Source organism: Mesoplodon bidens (assembly GCF_964165515.1).
Source record: "Mesoplodon bidens genome assembly, chromosome: 13".
Taxonomy (NCBI): domain Eukaryota; kingdom Metazoa; phylum Chordata; class Mammalia; order Artiodactyla; family Ziphiidae; genus Mesoplodon; species Mesoplodon bidens.
Window position 1 is genome coordinate 69,479,645 of NC_138169.1, and position 22,776 is coordinate 69,502,420.

The following is a 22,776-nucleotide window of genomic DNA, read 5'->3' on the forward strand; positions in this document are numbered from 1 at the left end:
CTTTTTCATTGTTTTGGCTATTGTGAATAATGCTTCAAAAAGCACAGGAGTGCAGATATCTCTTTGATATCCTGATTGCCTTTGGCTACACCCAGAAGTGGGATGACTGGATCATATGATTGTTCAATTTTTAATTTCCTAAGGAACTTCCGTACTGTTTTCTATAGTGGCTGCACCCATTTATATTCCTGCTAACAGTGCAAAAGTGTTTTCCTTTCTCCACATCCTTGCCAAGACTTGTTATCTCTTGGTTTTTTTTTATTTTAACCATTCTAATAGATGTGAGGTGGTATCTCATTGTGGTTTTGATTTGCATTTCCCTAATGATTAGTGATGTTGAGCACCTTTTCATGTATCTGTTGGTCTTTTATATTCCCTCTTCGGAATAATATCCATTCAGTTCCTCTGCCCATTTTTTAATCACATTGTCTTTTTGCTATTGAGTTGTATGTGTTCTTTATATATTTTGTATATTAACCACTTATCAGATGTTTGATTTGTAAGAATTTTCTCCCCTTACCTTTTCATTTTCTTTCTGTGTAGAAGCTGTTTAATTTGATGTAGTTCCACTTGCTTACTTTTGCTCTTGTTAACTTTGCTTTTGGTGTCCAATCAAAAAAAAAATCATTGCCAAGACCAATGTCTAAGTTTTCTTTCAGGAGTTTTACAGTTCCAGGTCTTATGTTCAAGTCTTTAATCCATTTTGAGTTTATTTTTGCAGTTGGTACCAGATAGGGGTTCAGTTTTATTCTTTCACATGTGACTATCCAGTTTTCCCACCACCATTTATTGAAGAGACTATTCTTCCCCCATGATATATTATTGGATTCCTTGTTAAACATTAGTTGATTTTTTTTTTTCTTTTTTTTTTTTTTTTTTTGCGGTATGCGGGCCTCTCACTCTTGTGGCCTCTCCCGTTGCAGAGCACAGGCTCCGGATGCGCAGGCCCAGCGGCCATGGCTCACGGGCCCAGCCGCTCCGCGGCATATGGGATCCTCCCAGACCGGGGCACGAACCCGTATCCCCTGCATCGGCAGGCGGACTCTCAACCACTGCGCCACCAGGGAGGCCCCATTAGTTGATTTTTATATGTGGAGATTTATTTGGGCTCTCTATTCTGTTCCATTGGTCTGTGTCTGTTTTATGCTAATACTATACTATTTTAATTACTATAGTTTTGTGGGATAGCTTGAAATCAGGAACTATGATGCCTCCAGCTTTGTCCTTATGATTGCTTTCAGCTATTCAGAATTTCATACAAATTTTAGGATTTTTTTTTCTATTTCTGTAAAAATGACATTGGAATTACAGTAGGGATTGCATTGAATATATAGATGGCTTTGGGTAGCAATTTTAACAATATTAATTCTTCCAATCCATGAACACAGTCTATCTTTCCATCTTTTGTAGCTTGTTCAATTTCTTTCATCAAAGTCTTCTTTCATCAATTTCTTTCATCAAATATTAATTCTTCCAATCCATAAACACAGTCTATCTTTCCATCTTTTGTAGCTTGTTCAATTTCTTTCATCAAAGTCTTGTAGTGTTCAGTGTAGAGCTCTTTCGCCTCCTTGGTTAAATTTATTCCTAACTATTTTGTTCTTTTTGATGCTATTGTAAATGAGATTGTTTTCTTAATTTCTCTTTCTGATAGTTTGCTGTTAGCATATAAAAATGCAACTGATTTTTGTATATTGATTTTGTATCCTGAGAGTAGTATTTCATTTGTTTCAAGGAATGTAGGAATGGATAAAGACTCTCAAGCTATTATATGTACCCTGGTGATTTTTCCTGTGCCATTTGGCTTTTTTTTTTTCTTCAAGCACAGCATTTTAAAATCGATTTTATGGCATTCTTCTCCTTGTTACAAATGGCCGACTCAGCAGCTCCTGTGAGATAGGATATTTCGTAATAGATAAGATGGTAACAGCAATAAAATATATTTGTGGGGTAGCTATATTTTTTCCAACTCAACAGGGACAGCCTAAGAAATCATAAATCGTCTAGATGTAACAAGGTTAGAATTAAAAGGCATTAGGAATCTACCAAGAGATAATTATATTTATTTTTCTTTTTCTCACTGCACATCATGTCTAGAGAATAGAGTTGTGTGCAAAAACTCGAAGAAAAAAGCCCCCCAAACCATACTGAAGAAATTTAAATTCGAAAGGTGTGAGAAATCCAACAACCCAAAATTTCCGAATCCCCAGACAACTAAGACGATGATTCCAGTCAAAGAATTCAGAACCCACAAGTCCCTTTTTCAACTTCTGAAATGAACTGTCCCCAACAGAAAAGAGAGGTTTATAGTTTTAGTTTGGTTTTCATCGCATTGGTTCGTTACTGCTTTCTTTTGATTTCATTTATATTCTCTAACTTTAAAAGGAAGTGTAAGAATGGCTTTTATCTGTTCATTCCAACAAGACTGAGACAGCCAAAGTTCACTGCTTTGTTTAAAACTAGCAATTAACTATTTTATTCATGGGTGTTCCTGTAGATTCTTTTCCATTTTTAAAAGCATCATCTCCTTTGGAAAATCCAGCATCCCATTTACTCTTTGATTCCAAAAGTTAAATTTCAATGAAAAAAAAACCAATAAATGAGCTAGTATAAAATTTGTTTTCATCTGTGGTTAAGGACCACAGATTTGTTATATCTGTGATTAGTCTCATGGACCACTCTGGTGCAAAATTTTGATTGTGGGGAGGCTGTGCATATCTGGGGTCAGAGGGTAAATCTCTGTATGTTCCACTCAATTTTGCTCTGAACCTAAAAACTGCTCTAAAAAGTAAGGTCTATTAGAAAGAAAGGAAAAAAAAAAGAGAGAGAGAGAGAAGGAAGGGAGGGAGGGAAGAAGGAAGGGAGAAAAATTTAGTCTCCTTAGTAGATTTTTTATTTTGTTAATTTATTTAAAAGTAAGGATTATTAAATAAATTTAATTATGTAACTATTACATAATATATAATACAAACATAAAATAGATAATGTAACTATTACAGAAAGTTATGCAAATAAAAGATTCTTAACAGAATTCTTAGTTTAATAATTCTTGACTCTCATCTAAAATCAAAAGGCATAGGCATTCTACTCCTGGCCAAGATTTCACATGTTTTTAAAATATATACTCAGTCATTCTTCAAGTTTTATTTTATTTATTTATTTATTTATTTTTTGCGGTATGCAGGCCTCTCACTGCTGTGGCCTCTCCCGTTGTGGAGCACAGGCTCCGGACGCGCAGGCCCGGCGGCCATGTCTCACGGGCCCAGCCGCTCCGCGGCATTTAAGATCCTCCCAGACCAGGGCACGAACCCGTGTCCCGGGCATCGGCAGGCGGACTCTCAACCGCTGTGCCACCAGGGAAGCCCTTCAAGTATTTTTTGACCAAAGCTAAGTGAAATGCAAAAGGTATAGGAACTAATACGTGTTTCTAAGTGCTTGCTTAGAAAAGAAAAAAAAAAAAACACATCCTCTTTTCTAGGAAACGAAATATGCTCTAAATCACTGTCAGAAACAGTTAACTTCCAGTCATTCAGTATCAGTTTCTAAATGCCTTGGAGAACACTAAACATCCCTGTTCTCTCTCAAGCAGAAAACATTTCATGCCTCTGGCTGGAGATGTCTTATTAGTCACCTTGAAAAACAGTGAAAGGCACACACAGGAAAAGAAGCATTTGACTGTGTGAAATGGGGCAACTCTCCTTCCTCAAAAGGCGGGCTTCCCTGGTGGCGCAGTGGTTGAGAGTCCGCCTGCCGATGGAGGGGACGCCGGTTCGTGCCCCGGTCCGGGAGGATCCCATGTGCCGCGGAGCAGCTGGGCCTGTGAGCCATGGCCGCTGAGCCTGCGCGTCCGGAGCCTGTGCTCCGCAGCGGGAGAGGCCACAACAGTGAGAGGTCCGCATACCGCAAAAAAAAAAAAAAAAAAGTTATCAGAAAGACCTTTGACTTTGAGAGATGAATCACTAAAACTCTGAAACTCTGCCCCCGAAGACTGCTGCTTTCTGAAGACACAAATAAAGCTGAATTTCTCCCCTCCCATAAGGAAAGGAAAGATATAGGTTAAAGTACATTTGCATAACACATATTTGGTGATCCATGGATAAAGCTTTATACAGTCATGATGGACACATCTTTCCTCTTCCTACTAATGCACTGCAGTTCTGCTCTTAGCCTCAATAGGCAAAGTAACTGGCCTTTGGGGAACAAGGAAAAGTGCTATCTTTTGAAAACTTCAAATAATCATCTTGAGGTCTCATTTCTACAAATCAGTATAAAATCAGTGCCCCCATTTCCTCATCTTTGAAACAGGTACTAGAGAAGAGTAGATGATTTCCACTATTGTGTCCAGTGTCGACATGCATGGTCTTAGTGAGAAAGCTGGTCAACTTTATCCATGTTATTTTTCCGCCCCACGTCTCCGCCAAATTGGAAATCAATTAACAAATGGAACTTGCCCTAAATAAGATCAGCACAGTAGAGTTCATGAATTTTTTCTCTAGGGTCTTTTAAAAAAAATCTGAACTGTGAGGAATTGGGGTTACTTAGGATTATTGCATGATGTTGTTCTTCTGAGATTAATGAGTGAATTTGGTTCCTAAAAATGTTCGAGTCTTGAAGTGTCTTTGCTTAGAGTTATTAGTGTGCTGTATTTCTTTCAAATATTGCAATTTTAGATAGAAGAAAAATCCTCATTTCCATTTTGGCAATATTTTTGCCAGTTACTTCATAGCAATTATGTATGTGTTGACATTAATTATTATAAAGTGCCTTGAGATTTGACTCTGCTGTGTAATTGTATGCTATTTGTACAATGAATTCCTACTATTTCATCATTTGAAAAGGAGTGCCTTGCCAGTACATATTTGATTCTCACTTTAGTGTCTGAATTGCAGTGAAGCTGCACTTCATGGGTGAAAGGAGGTTTTCTTTGCTTTTAGAGCTCTTAGTACAGCTAAATGTCATGTCACAGAGCAAATCTGTTTCACATAGGTGTCCTGAAGCTGGCACCTGAACTGGCCAAATGGGCTCATCTGAAATGAGAGCTTTTCCAGTGGAACAGTTGCTATTGTGTTTGTCTGAGAATTTTTTCACTGCCTTAGATGTCAGCCATTTCTAAAAGGCATTTTTTTGTTTGTTTGTTCTATGTAAAATATAAGCATTATGAATTGTCTATGGAAAACCTGTGCCTTGTCCATTGTATTAGGTATTAAGCAAAATTAACGTTTTGAACAAAACAAAAACAGTCCGTTATGCATTACTGATACATTCAGTGTTGAGGCTGGACCCTCCCATTCCACCTAGTACATTGCATTAGGCAAATTCCTTTTCACTATTTGGTACTAAGTATTGATTTTGCTAAAGAGCTGGTCCATTGGTATCAAGCCACCATTACTTCTCTCAAAGTCAAGAACCACATTGTGATGTTCCCAGTGGGAATCATGGTGGCCAACTGAAAACTTGGGAATGGAGGACGACGCATGCACAGCATTTTTATTTTCAAATATGCTGAAGAGAAGAAAAATGGGAGTGCCCCCCCTAAAATTCACCGAAGTCAACAGAATTCATGTGAAGCCTGAGGTTTTCAAGTAACTAAATTTCAGAAGACTAAAAAAATTGCATGTACGTTTTATTAAACCTATGATCACAATAATATTTTAACTTAGATCTCTTTGATTTCAAAAATGTAGAAGAAATAGAAAAAGGAAATATGAAGGAAGAAATGAAGAAAAAGACATCACAAAATATTATTATTTCTGCAATAACTAAAGCAGTTTTCAAAATATGATATGGATTTACTGCAGTCCATCTTCAATAGAGAAAATTACAGCAGATTTCTGAGGAAAATTGTGAACTTTCTTTTCTTAGAGAGGCATTTTTAATATGATGATATGGACCCTTTAATAAAAACCAGCCCTTTGGTAATAAAGAAGGACCTCATTGTAGGTTCCTGCAGCTGCTTCTCTCTGATCTAGATCTGAGAGATACTGTATTTTTATTTGGACAACTGACCGTTGGTCATTTGTTCCTTTAGACTAAATATGAGTCTAGAGTAAAACCATAATTTTGTTTCTAAAACTATACTCTCAACCACCTAATTACACCATCTTGATTGAACGCACATGTTCCTCTTTCCCTTTACATTCTTAAAAGCAGTTTAGCTCCTTATACCACCTACCTGAAGCCCCATTCCCTTTTGCCTTAGAGAACCAACATCACCAAAGATTTGCCTTCATGTTTTCCTTGCAGCCCCGCACTTTAACCTTGAGATCGTACCTGCATGTGTTTCTCCTCTCCATCTTTGATAGGACTTCCTAGCCTAGAGATAAGGTACTTCTCTTCAAACTGCTCTTGCCCTCAGAGTTCTATCCAGTTTGCTAGATTACACTTTCCATATTTGAAGAAATCTTTAATCAAGTCTTTGCCCATTTTCTAGTTCCATTTGCTATGTGACTGCATCTGTCCTCGGCCAGCCCTGTATCTCCTCATCTCCATCTTTGAATGGGGTAAGCCTGAAGCCCGCTCAGCGACCCAGAGGACCTCTAACCCTTTCTGAATGTAGACAAATGAGTTTTAATATCAAATACTCTCTGCAGGCACATTTCACTTTTGCATATCTTTACTATGATATCTTGATCTTTTGTATCTTTAATCTCCACCCCCTTCAGCATTATCAGATTTTCTATCTCCTCTGCCCTTTGCTGAACTCACAGAGCCTCCCAGAGAGGTGTCTCAAAATTATCTCACAAACTAATTATCTTGAAATATTTCCTGCATAGAAATTCTCTTTCAAGAGTGAGAGATTATCTTCTATCACTGTATTTTTTCCACTTTACCCAATAGCACTTTTTTAAGAAATAAGTCATCAGAAGTACTCTTCTTTCATCCACACTTATACCTACTATGCAGCTCTGTTCATTTTCAATTTAACTGGGATCTGTTGACTCTGAATATGAATGAATAAAGTCAAATCACAGCATCCTTAGCATGATAAACAGTATTTTAGTCAAACTAAACTGTGTTCTCTGGAGAAAAGGTGTGTTTCCACTTGCAAAACTGTCCAGATAGCCAAAGGCTGTCACAAACAGCTGTGTGAAACCTCTCTAACCATAGTAATCTGACTGAAAATTACAATGTTTGCTACCAAAGAGGAAAAATTGCAATTCTGCATTCAGGCAACTTGTTTCAGCAGGTTCATCTCTCCTATAACTTCTTAGCTGGATGTGCTTCTATTTTGTTATGGAAGATAATGATAATGGTTATTATTCGTATCATTTTATTAGCAATGCCTTGAGCACCCAGTAACTCTGATTTGTCTGACAGTTGACATGACATGTTTAAAAAAATTGGCGTATCGGCTGGTAGGTAATAATGCAGCCGTAGCCGGGTTTGGTACATTGAATTTCACTGACATTGCTACTTATGAAAGGAGAAATAACTCTTTTTTTCTCTCTTTTTCACTTATGATTGCAAGGCCCAGACAATTCAGGCAATACAGTCAGTGCCGTGTATATTTTACTACTACTCTCCCTGGAAGATAGAGCCCTGTCCTACTGGGTCTATTTCTACTGTTTAAAGGGGCAGTGTTATCATATCCCTTAAATATATGAGGGTAGAGGGATGGAATGTTCTCAACGTGAAGAATGGATTAGTCAGATCCTGGCATAACTCTCTGAACTGCTCCAGGGCCCCTTCGGGTGACTTAGGGAAAGCCCACTTTGTCGTGGATTATGAATGGCTTTTTTTGTCTCCCTTGCAGCAGTGAGTGAAGGACCAGCCACCCAACAGCCACCCATGTTGCCCCCAGCACAGCCTGAGCATCCTAGTGGTGAGGAGGCGCCCAGCAGAACCATCCCCACGGCCTGTGTTCGACCAACTCATCCACTCCGCAGCTTCGCCAACCCTTTGCTACCTCCACCGATGAGTGCAATAGAACCGAAAATCCCTTATACACCGCTTTTGTCTCAGTCAGGTAAGTGCCCATTTGTTTACACTTAAAAGCTTTGTTATCCCTGGTGGCTCCACGTAAGTACATGAGGATTCCGAGAAGGCCTGGACGTAATGGATCTTTTTGACATTGATTATGTGCCCAGTGTGCTCGTGTCTTTCACTGATGTTTGTGGTGCAGCTTTTAAGTATTTGCCTTACAAGCAACTGGCTGGTTGTAGGCACCTTTCATTCCTTTGGAAAGTTGTTCATTGATCCTGAATGTCAGGCCAGTACTTTTAATGTGTGCTATAGGTATGCCCACTAGGGAATACTGGAAAAGTTCTTCTGTCTGCCACATGAGTTGTAGGATTTAAAGCTAGACTCCAAGACTAGAGTAAAAGGTACAGAAGTCTGCAAAATAACTTTTTAGAGAAATGCATGTAAATCTCATAATTCTGCTTTGTTCTTTTCATTAGTCATCTTGCAGGGGTTCTTATTTTAGAGTTCCAAGGCCAGAAAGGCATATCAGACCAGTGTAGCGTCTAACTTCCTAATTTTAGAAATAGAGAAACCACAACTTAGATAGATAGGAAGTAACATCTCTATGTTTCCTTTCTAAGAAAGTCAAATGGCAGAGAGGAGAACCAGAGTCCCTAATTCCCAGTGCAGTGTTCATTTTATTACCTTAGCTGGTATCCAGTGAGGCTGAACCAGAGCTCCTTTTCGTTTCTGTTAGGGGTTAGGGAGATGAAGGGGGCACAGAGAGGGACAAAGGAAGAAGAAGGAGGAGAAGGAGGAGGAAGAGGGGGAGGGGAGGAGGAACAAATAGATAGGATGAAATATAGGTCACTAGCTAGTTAAGTAGATACATAAAGAACTACATAGTGCTCAAAATTATTTGGAATATTGGCATCATTCTTAGGTTAAAGTGCAGTGTTGAAAGGAAAACATGAAGGCAAATATTTGGTGATGTTGGTTCTCTAAGGCAAAAGGGAATGGGGGTTTCAGGTAGATGGTACAAGGAGTTCTCTGCCATATTTCACCAGGGTTGGTCTGGTGACCAAAGAATGCAATGGAAGTGATGGTATGTCACTTCCAAAATTAGGAATAAGCTAGTAATGTTCAATGGTTCCAAGTACATAGAGATGCCACCTTAATAGACACAGGCAGCTGGATGGACCAATCGGCCACTGTACAAATACATTTGGGTTAGTTTCTGTTACTCAGATCCATACCCACAGCAATTTTAGTCACTGCATTAGTACGTAAACCTCACGGTGACTGCTTAAACTAGGAAAAATAAGACTGCAATTATGAATCTTAAATTTAGATTACCATTAAGACTATATCTTGTTCCTGGCATCATATTAATCAATTTGTGTGAATCACCTCTGGTGTTCTCACCATTCATGTAGTGTCTCATATGGATGCTCGGCTACAGGAGGGATGTGGGACTCCATCCCTTGAGATGCACGCTGCATGTTGTGCCTGGGCAGGATGGGGTCTTCTCTGACACGTAGGCTCACTGCAGGTCATGACTTCATTTCACAGGAGACGGCTCTTCTAGCCCCAAAGAAGCCCACACTAGGATTTAAAGCAAGTCTATATTGTCCAAGCCCTTCTCCCACTCCCCACTTATATATCCCACATACACATGATGAGGAGAATATGCTACTTGGTATTGCCCCAAAGCTATGAGGTCTTTGCTAGTTGAAACAGGGACAGTTTGAAGCAAGAAAACTTATTTCATGAAATTCCTGTGTCAAGAGCATGCTGCCTGGTGATTTCTGGCTACACTCAGTTTCCTGCTGAAATACCAACCAAAGGAAATGATCTTGGAGGAGACATAGTCAGGATAGACGGCAGGTTAATTGCAACTACTACTAATAACTAATTTACTGAGCATGTGCTATGTGACCTGCATGCTTCTGAAGACTTGTAGTATGGCGTATGATCCTCAAAACTTTGTGAGGTTGCTACTTTCTTAACCCCATTTCATGGATAAGGAAATTGTGACACAGAGCATCTAAGTAGCATATTTAAGTCTACACAGCTAGGGAGTGGTGCATCTTTTCCCACCTTTCTTTAACTGCAGAAAGCATGGGTTCTGAACTTTTAGGAACTCATTTGTAACTCTTACTTTATGTCTAACTCATTTAATGACAAAAGCAAAGATAATCTTTTAAAGCCTATTAAATTAAATCATTCTAAAACTGATAAAAAGAAAAAAATGTGAAACATCTGAAATAATTCTGAGTTGGGGAATACCATTTTCTCACACGGCTTCTTCCCTCACATTTTAATAAGGAAAGATGAGAATTTTGTCAAAAGCTTTTTCTGCACCTATTGAGATGATCGTACGGTTTTTATTCTTCAGTTTGTTACTGTGGTGTATCACACTGATTGATTTGTGGATATGAAAAATCCATGCATCCCTGGGATAAATCCTACTTGATCGTGGTGTGTGATCCTTTTAATGTATTGTTGGATTCAATTTGCTAGTATTTTGTTGAGGATTTTTGCATCTATATTCATCAGTGATATTGGCCTGTAATTTTCTTTTGTGTGTGTTATCTTTGTCTGATTTTGGTATCCGGGTGATGCTGGCCTCATAGAGTGAGTTTGGAGGTGTTCCTTCCTCTGCAATTTTTCTGGAATAGTTTCGGAAGGATAAGTGTTAACTCTTCTCTAAATGTTGGGTAGAATTCACTCGTGAAGCCATCTGGTCCTGGACTTTGGCTTGTTGAGAGTTTTTAAATTACTGATTCAATTTCAGTACTTGTAATTGGTCTGTTCATATTTCCTATTTCTTCCTGGTTCAGTCTTGGGAGATTGTACCTTTCTGAGAATTTGTCCATTTCTTCTAGAGATGTTTAACTATTTTATACTGAGAATACCAATTTTATAACACCAAGAAACTAAAGTGCTATAGTACTTTATACTGTTGACTATTCTCTTTATTTGGAAGTAAAGGTCTTGTTTTTGAGGAACTATGTAATACAGAGAAAAAAGATGGAAATTATATTCAAAAGTCCATTTTAAATGAAAATTTTGCTGTGGCAGTAATACTTGGTTTGGAACACAAGGTTTGGATATCAACCCATGCTCCAAGTGATCTATAATAACAAAAAATGACCCCAAAATGACCCAATGATCCTAATTTTAGAAAGAACATCTGATAATAGGCAGAACAAAGCACTTACCTTTATTATTTACTAGTTATTGTTTTCTTCTAGTTACAGTAAAACCGAAGCTGCCTTAAACAAAATCTGGCACAATGTAGCATAAATGAGTGTATTATATCTTTAAAAGATGGAAAGGAGAGTTTGTTCTTCTCTCTCTACACCTATTCTCTCAAATAATAAGCATATTTGAAGAACCGTTCTCTGTTCTAACGTCATGTGGACAAGATCTCATTTTCTTTTATTTCCATTGCACGTTTATAAGTCTTCTTTTGTTTTAATGTTGTTTTTGTTTTAGTGGAACTATTTCTTACAAACTATCTTTTCTTTCAGATTTTCCAATATCTATGGCTTGCATTTCCAGGGTTGATTTTATTTTTTTCATAGTAAATACCATCCTCCCCCACTCACCTGAAGCACACCCCACCATCACTTGGGAATTATTAAATGCCTTTCCCTTTTTTGTTTCTCTTATTGTCTCCCTGTGGTTCCTGTTCATTTCATAACGCCCTACCTCATGATTTTCAAATAAGTTCTCCCTGCATTGCTCCTGACACATGGTAAATAGTATGCTTTTAAGAAAAAGCTGATGTTTACCTATTCTAATAGAAAAAGAAAATTAGCAGACTGACAAATGTATTAGCTGTGACATTAACTACTTGCTTCTTAGTCTAAAAGATGAAATATTTAGAGCTTTCGACAAATTTTAATTCTGGGAAAATCATTACTGTAGTCAAACTGATTGATGAAATAAAGTCATTCTCTTGTTGGCTTAAAAAAATACCTCAAATAATTTTACTCTGGGTTTCACAATAAAGGACTGTGTAATTACTAATGAATTTATCTTTACTTACCACAAGTAATTACTTTAGAATATGGTGACGTGAGGCATCTCTGTAATTTTTAAAGATCACACCCAACGAGAGGTTCCTTCTGGTTTGAAACCATTTAAATTAGGATCAGTGAAGTTCTTTCCCTCCTCAAATTCCTGTGTGTGGTTTTTCTTGGGCAACATTATCGATCTGTGCCTCAGTTTGCCTTCCAAAAAGGCATGCGAAGCTATGTTTGCAGCAGTTTTATGTGAGGTATAGGGCACCACATAATACGCAGTAATGACTTCCATGGAGTTGCAGAGAAGTTTGCAGTATTTCTCTAGTAAACGGTAATTAGAAAATCATCTTGTTGTCATAACGAGTGACATTCTACCTACCTGAAAACACAGATTCATTCCTTCATTTATTTTTTCCTTCCACAGTTAGAAATTTAGCTTACTAGACTCTAGGGTGTTTTATGGTGTTTCTTACAATTTCATCATCACATCGTGATAAAGTGGTTCCATTTCTTAATGCTTCATCTCTGTGTGGTCTTTACACATATCAGGGAGGCTACACATACTGCACTTTGCAAATCACAGATGTGAACATATAAGTGATTTGGCTCAGTCCCCTTTCAGATTAAATAGAAAATGTTTGATAAGAGTGTTGGGTTTATGGCATTATAGATCTGACATAAATTCTACAAAGGGCCAAGATAGGCTGTTTTTTGTTGTTTTGTTTTTCTTCTCTAGTGAAAATTCCTTTTAGCTGTGAACTGATCAGCTGCACTTTAAATGAACCTGGATTAGGAGACCATTTGTCTTCTAAGGCTGTAATTCCAAAGGGAAAGAACACGTGACCTCTTAAATAGTGACTTTTATATCGTAGCGCTGTTTTACAACATTAGCCCCCCTGGAGTTCTTGCATCTTTGTAAAGCTGCATACGTGCTGTATTGTCTTCCATTTACACATTGCATTTCTACATGTTTTAATTTATAAAAGCGAAAACCTAGAACATCCTGATCTTTTCAATCTTCTAGGGTTTGATATGTCAGTGGACATGACAAGACCAAAACTCACTTCATTGTACTGCGAAATTGAGTTTGATTTTCCTTCTACAAATTGTGGCATGTGCTTCAATTTGTCTGAGAACTGAGGACAAGGAGTGGGTGGAGGTGGCTGACAGTGGACAGAAAAGGCATTTGATTTATATTTTATGGCTGGTTGGGAAATCATGTGTTCCTGCTATAACCTGATCTTTTTGGCAGGCCTCATTCAGTAAATATACTATCACACAAAACTGCTAATAAATTACTATGATACATTAATACAATTCCTTTCCCTGAGTCACCTGTAGTCTACCGTTGGGGGTGTTCATCAGGATTCCACCTGAGTATTCCATTCTGCTGAAATGAGTCACAGGCAGAGGTCAGACATCCTTTAGCAGGTGGAACAAGAGGGTCACTTTTCAGGCCAGTCAGCTCAAATAAATCACGGGCACAGTTAAGTAGGAAAGATGTGTTGATTTGATGTTTTTGGAGCGAATACCACCAATCAATTTCAGAGTGGAAAATTACACTGCCTCCTTCACATTTCATCTCATGTGTAGGCTCATCTCTGTGTGTTTTTGGTTTTTTGTTTGAGGTTTTTTTGTTGTGGTTTTTTTTTTTTTGGTAGGTACCCCCTTGAAATTGTCTTGTCCTCATTCCCAATAGATCATTTTTTTAATAGATGAAATTTGATTTCATTTGGTCTAGTCATTCTAAATTATTACTTGGTAAATGTAAGTCAAGTTTGCTTTATACATCACCAATATTTGTGACTCTGGAACCTACTTGGTGTTTTAATAAAATACTATTTCCTTTAGTATGGTGTTCCAGTATTTAAATAGAAAAAATCTCTGCTAACTGCCTCAAAGAGAGCGAAGCCATTTCTAGAGGACACTTTATGAGTAAGCCATGTGACTGGTACCTCACTTATAAATGACAAAACTGAAGCCTAAAAAGGTTAAGCAGCTTGCCCAAGGTCAACAGTTGAGCTAATGGCCAAGTTTAAAGAATTCAGAGAAGTAGAACGCTGAAGAAAAATAAAGGATTTTAGTTAGCTTTTTGTGCTGTGAGTAGTTATTCTTAGATTGACTTTTTCCCTACAAGCAGGCTTCTAGGATGATTCTAGTTATTAAATATCTCTCAGAAAGAATTGTTTTATAGCAGGGACGTTGAGTTATTTAGCTTAGTGTCTGAGTAAATGTTTTATTCCTTTATGTAGGCTAGACAGAGGAAAGGAGTTATAGCAAGATAGGAACTAGACAGGAGCTCTGGAATAACTCCTATCAAACTCACCCGTCCAACCTGCCGGATCCCTCTACAGGAGGGCAAGGAGCCAGGGAACTGACATCTGTTGCTTTCAGCACCATGCACCATGGATGGCCAGGGCTTTGGAGTCCAATAATAAAATTAAGATGAGCAGAAGGAAGTGTAAAACAAAGATAAAATTTAATGCACATGAGAATATTACTCAGATTGTGGCTTAGAACATGTGAAGGTCAACGAGACTGAAAAAGGAATGGCTGATACTTTTTAGAATTGCAAAAAGCTCTTGGGAAGAGGGGTTGAATGAGCACCATTGAGTCAAAATTTGAGTCCTTTTGATCAAATTTTTATGCAATTAAAAAAAAACAAGAGAAAATATTGTACCAAGAATTGCTAGAGATCATAAATAAAAATTGAGGCTAATTATCAAATTTAAACAATTATACTCTAGGGTTAAAGTATTGCATTGCTATCTAGATAATCATAGAGAAAATGAAAACAAATCTATTTTCAGAACCTTGTTACCTAGTAGACTATATAATTTGAAACATATAATCTAAGAAGAATGTCCTTGGATTATACTGGGGAGTGGTGGCCTTGTGGGTGACAGAGGATGATGAGCGAAAGGCTGAGGAATAGGTTGTTTGCAAGGCAGCAATTATTCCTTTCACATATCCTATGAACCTGCTAGGTCACATGGTTAATTACTTCTGTATAGATGTTGTTACTTGTGAAATATCTTGAGGATCGTAGTACCTTGCAGAAGAATAGCATCCCCTTTATTCCTAAAAAGAGGGAGTGAGGCTCAGTGCAAATAGAGTCCTGAGGACTACTCCCTCCATTATGCCAGTTATGGAATTCTGCTCCCCTGAATCCTACTAATTCTAATCTGTGGAATTAGATAAACTTTCCTCTTCAAAGAGGAATAAAACATGAAATTCCAGCAATCTTAATTACTGCATAAATAAGGGTGGATGTTCTCTCTGTATTTCTTCTTTGCTTTGTGAAAGAGTATGAGTAAGAGAAAGGTTTTCCTTTGAGTACAGATTCTGAGCTGCACACTGTGCATCTTAAGTCGTCTAAGCATTTGACAGAGCTCCTTATGGTTCATCAACGTGTGTCAGATTCCAGTTGCTTTCTCTGGGAACGGGGGAAATTTTGAAACAGACAAAACGTGTGCACATAAACCTCTGGGTTAATGGATTATTGAAAATGTGTTGTGAAAGATCTAACACGCTGAAACAATCTCTGTGATTAAAAGTGAGAGTTTAACCATCAGTGAACTACTTCTGAAGATATGACCTGCAGTATCTAAGAGAATGTGTAAAAACCACTTAAAGATCCTACTTCTTCTCAATGTTTGTAACTTTTATCTTATTGGCAGGGACTTAATGGGAAATTCAAGTGCCGTGTTAAACACCTTCCTAGAGAAGACTTTCATCTTAGGCTTGCAGAGGATTGATGCTCTTATTGCCAGAATCTCTTTATTTACCATAATATCAAAGCTCTCAGAGGAGAATGCCTTTATCTTTTGTGGTAAAATGAATTCCAACAAATTGTTTTTGCATTTGGTGCAAAACAACCATCACTGTTTTGCCCATTTGATCTGATGGTGCCTACAGCCACTGCTCTTTTCACATCTACTCCAAATTGCCCTTCTTAAATATTCTTCTTTCACATTTCCCATCCTCTTACCCAGTTGTTTGTATCTTTCTACTCCTGTGGTCACCTGAGTCATGATTTTTTATAGAAACAGCATATTTCAGACTACAGTAATGTGTTTACCTAGTGTACCTTTAAAGTCTGAGATTGTTGGTTTAATCTTTAGGTTTGGTAGGTGCTGCATTTAAAATTATAGTTATTTATTTTCTTCTTGGCTCCTCTCTGGAGTGGGACCACAGTTAGTTAATAGAAACAGAATGCTTTGGGCACACAAGTCTGAGCTGACGCCTGCCATGGTGCAGGACTAAGGGCAGGAAGGCATCATGTAATGAGAATTTGGCCAGTCTTCCTGTTCTCTTTGGCAGGAGCAAAGTGTGACTGAAAGAGGACTTACAGGAGGAAAATAATAAAACTCCACTAGGACTCAGCTCCCCTATTTATTGGGTAGGTTGGCCTTGAATAAGTCATTTAACCTCTGTGCTTCCATTTTCCACAACTATAAATGGGGAGAATAAAATCTAGCCTGGAAAGAGTTTCATTTTCCTGAGGGAGTCAAAGCATGTCAACATTAATGGTGCTAGCTAAAGATGTTAGCCCTGAATCCAGGAGCTTCTGATTTGATATACTCTGGAGACCACATTGCTCTATAAATTGGGCCCAGTGAAGTTTCCAATGCCTTATAATAAGAAACAGTGGCATCATGTGGAAGGGGGTTTAAAAGTACATTTTAATGGTTCAATGGCTGGTGAAACAAGATCTAACTCCTGAAGGTTGTATTGCACCACGAGTATGTGCACCAGAGAAGGAGCAGCCAATGAAATGGGCCCTTGCTTGGAAGACAGAATGGTCTTGAGCAGAGAATTTCAGAACATCTGCTCAGAGCTGTCTGAATATCATTTCTTAAGTCTAGAGAGAAGCATAGCCTCTTTCAATTAAACAGGTCTTGCCCTTAAATCATAAATCCATCCAGCAGCCGGGAAGCTATTTCCCACCAGCCCCTTTAAATAACCAAACTGCTTTAGATAGCATTCCCCCTCCAATTTCTTAATCTGTCTCTCCACCCATTGTTATGAATGTCTGTTCCTCAAGCCACTAAGGATTTATGTCCAGTAGATGTATAGATTTGGTGGTATGGTGCTTGACTTCCTCTCACTTATAAACGATGCATCTCCTGAATAGCTTCTCATGATGAACCAGTGTAATGTGACTTAAGCCTTTGGAATTTCCAAGGTCCCAGCTCTCACTTCCAGCTTAGCCTGCAGAGGGAAGAGCAGGGTAAAGAAGAGTAAGAAGTGAGGACCCAGAAGTGCGCTGCTGAAAGTGGGAAAAAGGATATGTCTCATCAAACACATGTAAAATATTACTGACACCTTCATCTTCTCATTTACAAATAATATGTATGTTCTTTTTTAAGTTTTTTTTAATTGAAGTATAGTTGATTTACAATGTTGTGTTTATTTCTGCTGCACAGCAAAGTGATTCAGTTATACATATATATACATTCTTTTGTTATATTCTTTTCCATTATGGTTTATCTCAGGATATTTATCCTATGCTGTAGGACCTTGTTGTTTATCCATTTACAAAAAAATATATATGTTCTATTAAGGATATTATAGTATGGCTCATTTCCAAATGTGATTTGAGATATAAATTTTTAATTCTAAACTCTCCATCAACATGACTATGTAAGCAGAGCTTCTTAAATCTTAGATGCCTAGGAATCACCTGCAGAACTTACTAAAATGCAGGTTCTGATTCAGTGGACCCAAAAGAGGGCCTAAGATTCTGCGTTTCCAAGAAGATATCCAGGTGCTGCTGATTTTGCCCTTCTGTAGATCACATTTTGAGTAGTGAGATTCTTAAACAGATCATGTGTTCTTCACCTGGAGTTCAGGGAAGAACTTGTGGGTTTAGTAACTCTTCTGAAATTAAATTCACGTGTGTGTCTGTCTGTCTGTCTGTTTTTTCTATTTAGTGGGTTCATAGGTTTCATTAGAGTTTCAAATGGTTCATTATTTGTAAATAAGCTAAGGACCACTTAAGCTGCCTTTTTGTCATTCACCCTGCATTTAGGCTCTGCTATGGAACATAAACACCGAAGTCTTTTTTTCTTTTGCCTTGGTTTTGTTTGTTTGTTTTGCAAGACCAATTCCAAAATATCTTTTGCAGAGATAACCTTCCAGAATCTAAGGCCAAGAGCAGAACACTTTTGCCCTGCTCAGTGAAAAAATTAAGTTATTCATTTTCTCATAGAAACACCAAGGCCTTTGTGCACATTTTTCAGTGCCTGAGGAGGGAATCCGTTGGATTAGTATTTATAAATGTCTTAAAAGTGGTCCCACTTCAGAAACTCTTATTTTTGTTGCCTAAATGAAAACTGATAGAGAAGGTCCACAACTCTCTAGGATAAATTTTCTCCAGAAGATGAGCTCCTGCGGGAAATGGAGATGTGTTGTCACTTGAAGGGGGTCATCATAACCTATCCTTGGCACCTGTGTTCTGGTGTGCAGTGGAGAGCACTTCCAGCAGAAACTGAATGATTACGTACACATTTCCCCCAACAGTGACTCATCATTCGATGTAAATTTCAGATTCAGCCAGTGTCACACCAGGATGAATAGCATCTGAAATCTGTAAAACATATTTTTAAAAACATTGCTCATGGTCATGAGGGTAGGCGAACCTCTAAATAGCAGTAGTATAAATCACAGAGATAATTTTTAATGGGAAGTAATTGAATGTTTATTTCAAGAGTGAAGAAGTTGAGTTATATAATATCCTGAAAGATATCATCATAAATCATTTATTGGGTATAAACTAATTCTAAGGAGTAAATATGTGTCTGAGGAGGCTCGGTTGTGGTAAAGAAGGGGTAGGAGAGAGGAAGGTTTTTAAAGAAAAAGAACCTGTTTCTCCAATCAATATTGGAGAAATTAAAATCTCTCTCCCTCCATCTTACTATGTCTGTCTCTTTCTTTTTGTTTTTTGTTTGTTTTCTGGATCAGAGCTCCTGAATTGAAATGGAAACAGGTGCTACATAAGCACTTACCAGTACATGAGTACTTGAATTTGAGAAATCCCAGACCAGAGACCGGAACAATGATAGAACATTGGAAAATACCTTGGAGAAAAGTGTATTAAAATGAATTTTCCTAGGTCTCTTGATGTTTCGAATGTTTGAGTTTTTGGCTCAGAGGCCTCATCTTGACCTCTTTCCTTGAGTTTGTGGGTTAGACAGATGGTGCAGGATCCGGTTCCTGGAAGGTGACCTGGAGCTCCCATCTGCCAGGGGTAGGCCATCCAACCGCGAAGGCGCCACCCTCTCTTCCTCCAACTTCCTTGTCTCCCAGATGCCACACAATCAGTACTTTCTCTAATTCTTTCCTGGGTTAAAGCTCATAAAAGCTCATAAAGCTCAAAAAGTTTCTCTATGTATTCTGTATGTAGTATGACTCTAATTAAATAGTTCACACTTACATGACATCTTCTTACACCAACATGTAATACCATGATAGACACTCATCTTCAATATTCTTTAATGTAACAGTAAAGCTTAATACGTGCTGAGTCCCAGTAGATCCTCAGGAAAAAGTGAACTGATCTAACCATGACGATGATGTTTGCAAACTTCATTAGTGATAATTACCAATAGTAAACACTTATCTATCACTTTACTGTCTCATTTAATCTTGACAAAAACACCGACAGTAATGTATTATTTCTCCCAGTTTACACATGAGAAATTTTAGAATCAGAAAGGATGAAATAATTCATTCAATGCTACATTGTATTTAAATGGCAGGACAAGAGTTTGAACCTAGGACTTTCTGAAACCAAACCCTACTTTTCTGAACAACTGTATTATAATGCATATATGTAAAGGGGCAATGATTATGTGAATAGTAATATCACAAATAATAAACATTCAACCTATATTTGGCATCTCCCTTAACCTGTAAATTTACACACTGGAATCCAGAGGTTTTCTGGTATTCTTCTATGATATTTATACCCGACACAGTACTCTAGCTTATGCTTTCACAAAGGAAAAGAAAACATAGACATTATTTCTGTGTTGTCTATATATTGCTTACATTTCCATTGTTTATTTTTTAATTTTATTTAATTTAGGTTTTTTATACAGCAGGTTTTTATTAGTCATCGATTTTATACACATCAGTGTATACATGTCAATCCCAATCTCCCAGCTCATCACACCACCATGCCCACCGCCCCCCGTGGCTTTCCCCGCTTGGTGGCCATACATTTGTTCTCTACATCTGTGTCTCAACTTCTGCCCTGCAAACCAGTTCATCTGTACCATTTTTCTAGGTTCCACATACATGCGTTAATATACGATATTTGTTTTTCTCTTTCTGACTTACTTCACTCTGTAAGACAGTCTCTATATCCATCCACGTCTCAACAAATGACTCAATTTCGTTCCTTGTTAAGGCGGAGTAATATTCCATTGTATATATATACCACATCTTCTTTATCCATTCGTCTATCGACGGGCATTTAGGTTGCTTCCATGACCTGGCTATTGTAAATAGTGCTGCAATGAACATTAGGGTGCATGTGTCCTTTTGAATTATGGTTTTCTCTGGGTATATGCCCAGTAGTGGGATTGCTGCATCATATGATAATTCTATTTCTAGTTTTTTAAGGAACCTCCATACTGTTCTCCATAGTGGCTGTATCAATTTACATTCCCACCAACACTGCAAGAGGGTTCCCTTTTCTCCACGCCCTCTCCAGCATTTGTTGTTTGTAGATTTTCTGATGATGCCCATTCTAACTGGTGTGCGGTGATACCTCATTGTAGTTTTGATTTGCATTTCTCTAATAATTAGTGATGTTGAGAAGATTTTCATGTGCTTCTTGGCCATCTGTATGTCTTCTTTGCAGAAATGTCTATTTAGGTCTTCTGCCCGTTTGGAGATTGGGTTGTTTGTTTCTTTAATATTCAGCTGCATGAGCTGTTTATATATTTTGTAGATTAATCCTTTGTCCGTCGATTCGTTTGCAAATATTTTCTCCCATTCTGAGGGTCGTCTTTTCTCCTTGTTTATGGTTCCCTTTGCTGTGCAAAAGCATTGAAGTTTCATGAGGTCCCATTTGTTTATTTTTGTTTTTATTTCCATTACTCTAGGAGGTGGATCAGAAAAGATCTTGCTGTGATTTATGTCAAAGAGTGTTCTTCCTATGTTTTCCTCTAAGAGTTTTATAGTGTCCGCTCTTAACGTTTAGGTCTCGAATCCATTTTGAGTTTATTTTTGTGTATGGTGTTAGAGAGTGTTCTAATTTCATTCTTTTACATGTAGCTGTCCAATTTTCCCAGCACCACTTATTGAAGAGACTGTCTTTTCTCCATTGTATGTCCTTGCCTCCTTTGTCATAGGTTAGTTAACCATAGGTGCATGGGTTTATCTCTGGGCTTTCTATCTTGTTCCATTGATCTATGTTTCTGTTTTTGTGCCAGTACCATATTTTCTTGATCACTACAGCTTTATAGTATAGTCTGAAGTCAGGGAGTCTGATTCCTCTAGCTCCGTTTTTTTTTCCTCAGACTGCTTTGGCTATTCAGGGTCTCTTGTGTCTCCATACAAATTTTAAGATTTTTTCTTCTAGTTCCATAAAAAATGCCATTGGTAATTTGATAGGGATTGCATTGAATCTTTAGATTGCTTTGGGTAGTATAGTCATTTTCATAATAGTGATTCTTCATATCCAAGAACATGGTATATCTCTCCATCTGTTTGTATCATCTTTCATTTCTTTCATCACTGTCTTATAATTTTCTGCATACAGTTCTTTTGTCTCCCTAGGTAGGTTTATTCCTAGGTATCTTATTCTTTTTGTTGCAATGGTAAATGGGAATGTTTCCTTAATTTCCTTTTCAGACTTTTCATCATTAGTGTATAGGAATGCAAGGGATTTCTGTGCATTAATTTTGTATCCTGCAACTTTACCAAATTCATTGATTAGCTCTAGTAGTTTTCTGGTGGCATTTTTAGGATTCTCTATGTATAGTATCATATCATCGACAAACACTGACAGTTTTACTTCTTTTCGAATTTGTATTCCTTGTATTTCTTTTTCTTCTCTGTTTGCAATGGCTAGGACTTCCAAAACTATGTTGAATAATAGAGGTGAGAGTGAACATCCTTATCTTGTTCCTGATCTTAGAGGAAATGCTTTCAGTTTTTCACCATTGAGAATGATGTTTGCTGTGGGTTTCTTGTATATGGCCTTTATTATGTTGAGGTAGGTTCCCTCTATGCCCACTTTCTGGAGAGTGTTTTTCATAAATGGGTGTTGAATTTTGTCAAAACCTTTTTCTGCATCTATTGAGATGATCATATGGTTTTTATTCTTCAATTTCTTAATATGATTTATCACACTGATTGATTTGTGTATATTGAAGAATCCTTGCATCCCTGAGATAAATCCCACTCGATCATGGTGTATGATCCTTTTAATGTGTTGTTGGATTCTGTTTGCTAGTATTTTGTTGAGGATTTTTGCATCTATATTCATCAGTGATATTCGTCTGTAATTTTCTTTTTTGTAGTATCTTTGTCTGGTTTTCATATCAGGGTGATGGTGGCCTCATAGCATGAGTTTGGGAGTTTTCCTTCCTCTGAATTTTTTTGCAAGAGTTTGAGAAGGATGGGTGTTAGCTCTTCTCTAAATGTTTGATAGAATTCACCTATGAAGCCATTTGGTCCTGGACTGTATTTTGTTGGAAGATGTTTAATCACAGTTTCAATTTCATTACTTGTGATTTGTCTCTTCATATTTTCTATTTCTTCCTGGTTCACTCTTGGAAGGTTATACCTTTCTAAGAATTTGTCCATTTCTTCCGGGTTGTCC

At 37.7% G+C, this 22,776-nt stretch overlaps 1 protein-coding gene across 1 annotated transcript in view; it reads left to right on the forward strand.

Moving 5' to 3' along the window:
* DCC (DCC netrin 1 receptor) overlaps positions 1 to 22,776 on the forward strand; it is a gene marked incomplete at its 5' end in the record, with an annotated part of 1,182,001 nt that overhangs the window by 1,117,517 nt on the left and 41,708 nt on the right. The window contains one exon of the mRNA XM_081253253.1: positions 7,754 to 7,966. Coding sequence (XP_081109379.1) covers positions 7,754 to 7,966 — 213 coding nt within the window. The remainder of the gene's footprint in view (positions 1 to 7,753; positions 7,967 to 22,776) is intronic.